We start from the raw sequence: 10,599 nt of genomic DNA on the forward strand, positions 1-10,599 counted from the left end.
CTCTTGACGCGGGGCCCACATATAAGTCCAGCCGTACTACTTTGCACAGAGTAGCGGACTGTCAAACTAATTCATTTGCAACAAATTTCGGTCAATTTCTCCAAAATTTTAAGGTGTGAACGTGAGGTTTTAATTTCAGTGTCCGACTCTTGACGCGGGGTCCACATATAAGTTCAGCCGCACTACTTTGCACAAAGTAGCGGACTGTCAAACTAATTCATTTGCAACAAATTTTGATCAATTTCTCCAAAATTTTAAGGTGTGAACGCGAGGTTTTAATTTTAGGGTCGACTCTTGACGCGGGGTCCACATATAAGTCCAGCCGCACTGCTTTGCACAAAGTAGCGGACTGTCAAACTAATTCATCTTCAACAAATTTCGATCAATTTTTCCAAAATTTTAAAGTGTGAACATAAGGTTTGCATAAATTTATAGGTTCATGTACAAAACCCACAGGTTATATCAATTTGTGGGGCAGGTTGGGTTGGGTTTACACAATAGAATTATGGAGCGGGGTGGGGTGGGTGAATGAGTTAATTTATTGTGGGTTGGGGTGGATTTGGGGCGGGTTTCAACCCATTAGCAGACCTATGGGACATGTCTTGTGTTAAAACTCATGCCATCTCTGAATATAAAAAAAAAGGGGCATGATAATGAACAAGTTTTGACGTACGAGTTGCAGTTCATGTTGGGGCTGAGCTTGTACGGCAGCGGCACGCCGCACCTGCCGGGCAGCCCCGCGGCGCGGCTGATGTACGGCCCGCCGGCCGCCCCCGCCGCCACGTTCTTGAGGCAGGTGCAGATGGCGCGGCGGTCGGGCGTGGTGCGCGCCCCGGACACGAGGCGCTGGATCCCCGAGCAGCACGCCCGGGGCACCGTCCCGCCCGACTGCACGTACCCGAGGCACGGCATCAGCGTGTTGTACACCGTGGAGCACGACAGCGCGGCGCCCGCGGGGCGCGGCGCCGCCAGCAGCAGCGCCAGCGCCGCAGCCACCGCCACGACGAGCAGCGGCGCCGGCGCGAGCGCGCGGCGAGACGATGCGGCGGCAGCAGCAGCCATGGCTCCGACTCCGATCAAACGATCCCCCTCTGGTCTCGCGGAGGATGTTAAGGATGCTAAGGATGACACAGAAGCGGTCGGTCGGTGTGCGTGCGGAACAGCACAGGTGACCCTGCTTTATATTCAGGACTCAGGAGTTAGGCGAGACGTTCAGTTCAACGACTTGGTCATTGACCAGGGACCAGGATACTTCCATTTCCATTCATCGGTTGTTGCTGCCTACTACGAGGTAATCGTAGCCGTAGACTCATAGTAAGTATGGGCCCGTGCACACTGTGAAGTATGCAGCTCGTTCGGCAGCGCTTAAAGCGGCTGCTGCGGCTGCTGGCTGCCGCTGCCGCTGCAGCTGCTGCTGCTGCCGCCGCTAAGCCTGGTAACGGCCGTTTGGCCCGCCGGGTGTGCCTGCTAACGGGCCGTTTGGGCCACATTAGTTCCAAGGTTAAACTTAGTCCGGTTACCAATGAAATTTATGCAGGAAACCAATTAATCAAGTCTAATTTGCGTACTCTTTTTTACAAAATGAAACAATTACAAGGTGTGGGACTACAAATAATAATAGAATTGTTGATACTTATAAAATATAAGGTTGTTAAAAAAGGAATTAAATTGTTCCTGTACCGAAACGAGCGAGGGAGCGGTGACAACTTATCCTTAGCAATTTCCAAAGTGGTTTCCGTACGGATGCGCTGCTACGTTCGAAAATAAAATTTGTAGCGGTAAATGCAACTACACCATGTAAATGGTGGCCGGCAAACATAACAAACACACTCGAGGGTACGAACGTACACACAACATATTACAATTTCGTACATACAAATTACAATATGAACGTACACAACATACATCCCGCGTCTACATCAACGAGATTCCCGCCGCAATCCAATCTCGGACACTGCCCATATCAGGTGTAGCATTAGCTGCCACCCATTCGGACACCGCATAGTCCGGTTCTCGCGCCCTGGACGATCCAGCAGAACTGTCATTGGTAAGGTCCAACAAATAATTATGCAGTGCAAAGCAAGCAATAACAATCTTGGTTTGACGTTCTCTTGAATATAGTGGCACTTCCCGCAGGATGTGCCACCTCGATTTCAGGACACCGAAGGCGCGTTCCACCACATTCCGAAGACTGGAATGGTGAAAATTAAATTTCTCCTCCAATGTGTCCGCCGCCCTTCTGCTAAACTCCTCGAGGTGATACCTGGTATTTCTATACGGGCCCAGATACCCTTCGCGAACGGCGTACCCCGAGTCGACCAAATAATAGCGGCCTGCAGGTAATCACAAAAAATCAACATTAGTGCACCACATTTTCCAAGTCCAGCTACATGTGCCACTCTTAGAAGTCACATACCTGCAGGTGGATGTGGGTACGTCGTTCCCGACATACAGTCACGCAAAACCGCCATGTCGTGACACGAGCCTGCCATCCCAGCTCCTACGTACGTGAATCGCATGTCCATATCGCATATGGCTAACACGTTGAAGCTCGTGAATCCTTTTTTGTTCAGGAAATCCAAACGGGACTCACGCCCGACAATTACTGGAATGTGGACTCCGCTAAGTTCTGCATCAGACCACAAAAGGTCGATAACATGTACATGGGAACAACATAAAAGATCATGGTTCAACGGCTACCTAGATAACCAAAATGAATTACTTAATTTACTTTTTTCGAGGTTCTCATCTTCAGAAACATACCACCCATTCAGTTCTAAATTCTAATACAATTCAGACTTCGGAGATTGACATAATGCTGAGATCATATTGTTAAATGAACATAAGAGATTTATGCTACCTAGGTTCAATATGGTGGATGTACAGGCCACTTAGGCAGATTACACATATATGTGGTGAAAAGAATCCACAAGATTAAAGAAACTAAGCTCAACATGGGAACTGGAATTGAATTTGGAATACCAAGTTTCTGCTAAGGTGTTAATTCTAAAGAATCCATATGACTTGCCCCTTACAGTTGATATCTTTCATCTACATTGAATAAATGGTGCTGATAGTTTTAACCTTTGAAGACACAAAAAATAAACTAATACACAACTTCAATATGTTGAGGCAAACATTGATGGAACCTAAATTCACTAGCTCTTCCATGAAGATGCATCTTAAAAAGATAAGCACTGCTGCAGCTTTAGAACTGAAAGCTCCAAATGCAAGGTCTGTTTCTCCTGCATCTTCACAAAAAAATTGCAAGATCTCACAATTGCACTTGACATTCTATATTCTTGATTAATCTACTCAAACAAGTCAGTTGCCCAGCAGCATGTCTAAAAACAGGAACCATTTTACACTTTTTTTGCACCTAGCGGCATACGGATGTGGTAGCATCCATACCTATGAGCGAAGGGGATGCAGGGGGCGACGGCGCGGGAGACGGTCCTTCCACCCGATGGCCCACCGGTGGCGGCAGCGCGTGCGCCGGCTCCGAGCTGCGGCGGCGGATCCGGAGGGATGGGCGGCGGCGGATCCGGACCGAGGGACGGAGGGGGCGTCCAGCGGGATCCACGGCACGGTCGCCCGGGCGGATTGGAGGGAGGGAGAGCGCCACTCCACGCCTCACCGGCGGCGGGGAGCGCGCGGCAGCGAGGGAGCGGCGGAGCGAGCGCGAGGCAGCGAGGGAGCGCGCGGCAGCGAGGGAGCGGCGGGCGAGCACGACGGAGCGGGCGCACCGAGGGCCCGCCGGCGGCGCAGACCAGGCGGAAGGGACGGAGCAGGGAGAGGAGGGAGGCGCGGCGGCGGATCCGAGCGAGGGACGGAGGGGAGGAAGCGACGGAGGGGGCGAGAGGGAGGCACTGGCGCGTCGATGCGTCGGTGCGGCGTTATCGTCACACCAACGGCTTCCGCTCGTGACTAGCAGCCGAAGCCATCCGAACGGCTTCCGCTGAAAAGCCGCAGCCGGAAAAGAGAAGCCGCAGCCGCTTTAAGCGCTGCCAAACGAGCTCATGAACCCTTTGGGGCTTTGGAAATTCTCTGCTTGTGCCGTGGAGACCGGAGAAGCTGGGAGACCTGAATCTTGGTCGCTGGTGAGGACTGACGAGAATTCAAATGGAACTTCGTGTGCAGGGCTCCTCGGATCAACGTCACGCGTCCGGTTCGTTTGAGAAGATAGGGGATGGATCACACGGAGTGGTACAGGACAAATTCACCGTGTGATTTGGGCGCGGTTGGTGCCGAAGCAATCCTTGTCTCGACAGGATCGACAGGAATAAACGTCCATCGGGTCTCTGCTTAGCAGCCATGTCCCGTGGACACGTTCTCCTCCAATCTTCGATGAAGACCCGTTTGGAAAGGGGTGCTAAACTTTAGCACCCTACTTCTAGCATCTTTTTAGCACTTGAGCTCCCAAACAGGAGTGTTAAAAGGCATGTGCTAAAGTTTAGCACCCCTGTTTTCTTTAGCGCACCTAAGGGGTGCTAAAAGGTGCTAATGGGTGCTAAAAGTGGTCCCAAGCTCACTTTTTTCCCTGCTGCCCCTCCCTCATCCCCCTCTCTCCCTCTCCTGCAGCGCGTGTCTCCCGCATCGCATTCGCCCCTATCGCCGCCATCTCCTCCCGCCGGCCATCCATCCTGCCGCCATCCTCCCCTCCCGCAGATCCTCCCCTTCCCGCCGTCGTCCTCTTCCGCCCGGCTCCGCCGCCGCAGCCACGGGCAGCGGCGGGAAGGCCCAACCCGCACCGCCACTGCTCGCCGATGCCGCAGGTGGCCGCCTGCCGGGGAGACCCGCGCCGCCACCACCTCACGGGCAGCCGCCAGCCCGGGACCCGACCGGCGCCGCAGCGGTCAGCCGCCTGCCGGGGAGCCGTAACCGGCGATAGTACCGCTGAGAACCCCATCCTGGCGGCGTTGTTCAAGGAGATGGTACGCGCGATGCTGAGCATCAGCGGCTGCGACGCCGCAGCGCCGATGGGGCTAGAGCCGAAGTCGGCTATCGCGGGCCTACCGATGGAAGGGGAGAAGTGGCGGCAACAGTGGATCCGGGAGCTGGAGGTGTACCTCCGGCGCGGCCGTCGGGGATGTAGCTCGCCGCCGCGGGGGCCAAGCTCCGCCCGGTCATGCCTCCTCCGCCGGTGCACAGATCTGGAGGGGGCGTGGACGTTAGGGATGGAGTTTGCCGCCGCAGGGACCAGGCGGAGCCTGGCCATGCCTCCTCCGTCGGGGCTCGAGAGAGGAGCGGGGAGGGAGTTGGCAGCGGTGGTGGCGGGAGGGAGAAGGCGAGGAGGCGGCGGCGGGTGGAGTGCGCGGGTGGCGAGCGGGGGAAAGGGAGCACGGGGAGGAGCGCGGCGAGGCGGGGCAGACCAGCTTGTGGTGGAGGGGGCAGTGCGCCAGCAAGGGAAGAGGGAAAAGGAGGGGCACTTGGGTCATTTCCCACCAAAGATGCTAAACTTTAGCACAGTATCCAAACAGCCCCAAGTGCTAAAGTTTAGCACTCCATTTGAGAGTGTTAAAGTTTAGCACTGTGCTAAAATTTAGCACTATGTATCCAAACAGAAAGACTGTACCGAAGCACGGTATCTGTCACCGAAGACTCGGCTTCGTTGGGCCTATGAGAGCCACAGTTTTTGTGCACGTCGTCTGCAGTAAGGACTATGTGCGTGTACACTTGTACAATCAGTGGCGGACCACTGAAAATTTTAGGTGGGGCAAAAATTACGTAGGCCTCGGCTATCACTAGAGGTATGTACAGTGCTCGCACATGCCGTAGAATCTCACCTGTTCCCACCGCTAAACTTGCTGAACCTTGGCTATCTCCTTTCATATTTATTCTTACGGGCTGTTTCTATACTAGGTGCTAAACTTTAGCAGTGTCACGTGGAATGTTCAGATACTAATTAGGAGGACTAAACATAAGCTAATTAGAAAACTAATTGCAAAACCCCTGTGCTAATTCGCGAGACGAACCTAATAAGCCTAATTAATTCATCATTAGCAAATGGTTACTGTAGCACCACATTGTCAAATCATGGGCTAATTAGGCTTAATAGATTCATCTCGCGCATTAGACTCCATATGTGCAATTAGTTTTATAATTAGCCTATATTTAATACTTCTAATTAGCATCTAAACATCCAATGTGACGTGTGCTAAAATTTAGCGGGGTGTATCCAAACACCCCCTTAGAGTTTTTCTCATTCGCAAAAAAAAAAAGTCACTGAAAATTAGTCGTTTTATAAACAGAACCGACTAAAAGCCTAAAACTCATATGAATTAAATAGGCTAACGGTCCAAAACTCATTTCATTTCCTTTTACAAAATTCAAAGTCCTGCACAAATAGATCGTATTTTATTCTTACTTACTGGCTTTTTAGCAATTTGAATTTTTAATCTAACCCACAATCTAGTCTATCTCTCAAGATCCTCAAACCAATCAAAATTTGTAAATCTACCTAGGTTGTAACCCCTTCGAGTCTAGATCTGGCCCACCTCCCTTCCTTATTGTTCTTTCTTTTTGTTCACAACAAACCAGGCCACCATGATGAGCAAATTCAGAACATAGATGTCCAGGGATGAGGTCATAAGGAGACTATGCAGTAGGTAGATGGCTCCTTCATGGCCTTATTTTTCCATTGAAGATCTTTAGTAGATTAGGAAGAAATTAGGTGCATACTAGAAACCCAGGCGCGGCATTGCCGCGCCCAGCCTGCGGCCTTGAGCCTACTAGCGCACGAGGTGAATTCTTTGTGCCCTATTATATTTTAATTTAGAGTAACTATGTTGAATTGTAATATATAAGGACATATGTCTATCTTTTTTAGATTATTGAATCAACATGAATCTTGCAGAGTATATGAATCTTCTCATACTCTTATGATTGCATGTATATTATCATCTGTCTTATTTTTTATCATATTTTTTGTTGTTTAGCAGAAAAGATTATTGGCATGACTAGTACGAAAGAAAAGGAAATAAGGAAGATGTTCATTGTGACAATTCCTCAAATTCGTGTTCCACAGTGTATTTGAGCTGCAAATACCATGTTTTGGGGCTACATAGTTGACTTGTTAGTATTATTTGACATTTAGATGTTTAGTTGTATAATTTTGAAACACTAAGTGTATATTTATGTTTAAAGGTTTAGAATGGTCCTCTGAACCCAAATTTCTTGATCTTTTGTGTGTATGATACTAAGACACATTTTTGTGGGTACTTGCTAATAAAAAATTGTGGACAAGCCATTTGTTTTAGTTGTGATGCTGATGTGGTTTTTTATGTATACCTCATTCTCTGGCAGAACTTTGCATTATTCATATCGTTCATTGGCATTGGGTATGATAAGGCCTTTGTCGCTGTAGTCACCGCTTACGGCGAACTATCTCTCAGAGTCTCAGTGTACTGCTTGAGATCAGTGGCTTGTTGGTATTGTCCACGTGAAAAGATACTCTTTCTTGTGAAGGAGCTTTGTCATTGTAATACGCCTGAAGGATCGTCTATTAGGCAGGGAACGTTTTCATACAACTTGTTTAACTTGGACTGTCCTTTGCTTATGATGGATATAGGCAAATGAAGGAAATTAATCAACGTTCATACTGCTTTATTTCTTCCTGAGTATGTTAAGTCATATAATCTTTACCATCGATTACTGATATATGAGGTAATCATTCATTCAAGACTTACCTGGTTATCAAGACTCAGACAGAGGCGAAACAATAGTATAGATGCAGCATAGTTTAACGCTTACATATTAATCATAGACTGTGTTGGAGCTTAAGCAGTCCTGTCTTTCCATCGGTGCTATCTGAGCTGCTACTACTTGCATTGAGTAGCAACAGCTCTGTAAGTGAATGCAACATTAGTGAAAAGGTTAAGATGTAAACGGGCAAGATGCCTGCATAGTGCTTGTAGGGATCAAGGTGAATATAGTGATACTTGAACTAAACTAAATCTTAGTGACTTGCATTGACTATTTTGCTCCGTTGAATAAACTGGCCAGAGAAGAAGTCCTAGATTGCAGCACTGTAAATTATTTTTCGAATATTATATGTTACTAAAAATAATTCGAATCCAAGCCATGCTCATCGGTTCCAATTTCCCTATAGTAATATCCAGGCTTAACGAAAGTGACTTGGGTAGTTGGGTCTGATCTTTTTTTTATAGCAGTTCCTATCGATTGCGTTCATCAGCCACAGCTATGACTATGAATATTCTGATCCAATCCAAGCTTGAGCATTTCATAAAATATGTATAGACCATGGGCATCTCAGCTTGTCTAAGAGGTGGCAGCAAGATGGGCAGATGGCTTTGAAGGGGCAAGAGCTTGCAAAATGAGTTGTTCGCAAGCTGATGCGTCTACAACTCCAAAAGCACACACGGCGAGGATGAGGCACACACAGTGCTTCCGGTGAGTGCTACCCGCTGCTAGTGGACATTGCTCTGTAGTCCGTACCCAGCCAGTCTACCATGCTGTGAACGTACATAGCCGGCCTCTCCATCACGCACTCAGAATTTCATCAAACGACACATTGCTTACGGAGAAGACGACTTCATCGAACGTCAGTACGACATGGCCGAGGATATTGTTGGCCTGTTGCTGCTCTGCTCCAGGGCTGAGGACGTTTGGGCGCAGTGTTATTTCAGTGAGCAGCTTGCTTTGGAAGCATTTCGTCGAGTAGCTGTTGGGCGTGGTCCATATTGATGGCCGTTCCGCCTGGGGCGCTGGCCGGCGTGCTCTGCAAAGCGGGAGGGCGCACGGGGCGCGGGTGATCTGCTAAGGGTTGGCTCTGCTTGCTTGCTCCGTCGTGTGTGTATTGCTTGGGGCCGATGCGGACACCGCGGCTCCTCCGCGAGCGATGGGCAGTGAAAGTCGGGATTGACCGGAGGGAGGAGTAGAGGCAGGCGACGACAAGAGTAAGCGCCATTCCTCCGACCACGTGCGTGCTCTCTCCTGGCGATCTGCCCCCCGTGCCGTGTGGCCGCCAGGTGCCTTGTGCCTCTGCGCCGTGCACCTCCGGCCACCTCGCGCCTTTAGCTCCATGTGGGTCGCGCGGCCCTGTCCTGGGAGCGCACGGCGGAGAAGCACCGGTGGTAGGGGCTCCCCGCCACAGCTGCAGTCTGGAGAGCGCCGGCGGCGAGCCCATCACGTGGGGCCGCGGCTGCGAGGGAGGGAAGCGGCGACGGCGACGGCCAACGGGTCGAGCGAGACGGCGCTCCGGAAGACTCTGGAAATGCTATAGGATACGCTCGCTTTTCAACAGTCCGATCAAAATTCAACGGCGAGGAAAAATGAGCGACGTGGCCCAATGAGGTGCCCGATCTTGAGGTCAGGATTCGGTCTTTAAAGATTCTAGTGGTTGATGCATGAAGGAACTTATCTAGCCCCCATAATCTTCCACTCCTAGTTCCATCCCTGGCTGGCTGGCTCAGATGGTGCCTAGCCAAAAAAAAAACAAAACTGTTTCTCACCATGTTATTTAAGTTTGCACCGGTATCTAATGTGTGCTTAAATATGTTTCAATTTAAGCACCTTGCATTATCCGGCCCTTAAACTTCTCAATTTTCCCTATCCCTGTTGTTTGTGAAGTGGGCTGAAATTGCGCCGGGTCATGTTTGGTTTCAACAAAGTTGGGCTGACCGCTGGGCTGATTTTAGTCAGGCCTGTGACTGTTCTAGTCGTTTCCTGGTCCCCCCACTCCGAATCCGTGTGAAGCAGACAACATTTGTGTTTTTCCTTGTGGACAATGAAACAGACAGCATGGAAAGTCCTGCCCTGCCTTTTCACTTTGATGTTGAAATTCGCAGATACTTCTCGATAACCTTGTAACAGTGAATGCCGTTTCACACATATGTTGCCGAATGCCGACGGAAATCTAAGCTAGTAACAATTTTTCTTAGAGCAAAGTAAGCTACGAAAATTGCTCTCACTGTTCTTGAGTAAGCAATCTTGAGTATAGCAAACTTATTTGCTACCAACACGTAAGTTTGTCATACCGTTTTCTTTTTGCACAAAGTGTTCAAATTATTTAAAAACTGCCCTGCAAAAACACTAACCAGGATAAAAGGGGATCATTTATCCCGGTTGGTGTTTCAAACCGGGATAAAAGGGTCCCCAACGAGGTGACTGAAACAGGAGTAAATCCCTCGAACCCTTTTATCCCGGTGTGTAGGTGGGATGGCAAGGAAGCTACGCGCGAGGCTGGAGGTTGTGGGTTCGAATCCCACGCAGCGCGCACGCGTACATTTCCGGATGGATTTTCGGGAGATTTGCATCCCTACCAACCGGAACTAAAGATCAATTCTCTTCTACTAGTGTAGTTGGACTTAACGAACCCCATGTTACCACACCGCAATGGTCCAACGACGCTGAAAGCAAAAGACAGCAACGGGAAAATTAAAAAACCGTATCAAAGCGCAAGACCGAAAGGATTGGATCCGCATGGACGTGCCTTTCATCATCACGCGAAAAAATCTGAGGTGGATAACGCAAAAGGGAAGCCGGCCTGCGATTATTCCACAGCTGTGAGCTGCTCTCGTTCCATCGATTCGGCCAGCCAGCGACCTATTGTTCGATCTTGTTCCTAGCCCGGTATCG

The 10,599-nt window shown here is 49.7% G+C and overlaps 1 protein-coding gene across 1 annotated transcript; it reads right to left on the minus strand.

Moving 5' to 3' along the window:
- Positions 1–588: 588 nt before the first annotated feature.
- On the minus strand, positions 589–987 carry LOC101759859 (non-specific lipid-transfer protein 1-like; the record flags this gene model as incomplete). The annotated part of the gene is made up of 2 exons (XM_014804847.1): positions 589–625; positions 674–987. Coding segments are annotated over 2 exons (351 nt in total), but the record flags the coding sequence as incomplete, so codon positions are not given.
- Between the last annotated feature and the right edge of the window lie 9,612 nt (positions 988–10,599).

The sequence above is a fragment of the Setaria italica genome, chromosome III (genome assembly GCF_000263155.2).
Source record: "Setaria italica strain Yugu1 chromosome III, Setaria_italica_v2.0, whole genome shotgun sequence".
Taxonomy (NCBI): Eukaryota; Viridiplantae; Streptophyta; class Magnoliopsida; order Poales; family Poaceae; genus Setaria; species Setaria italica.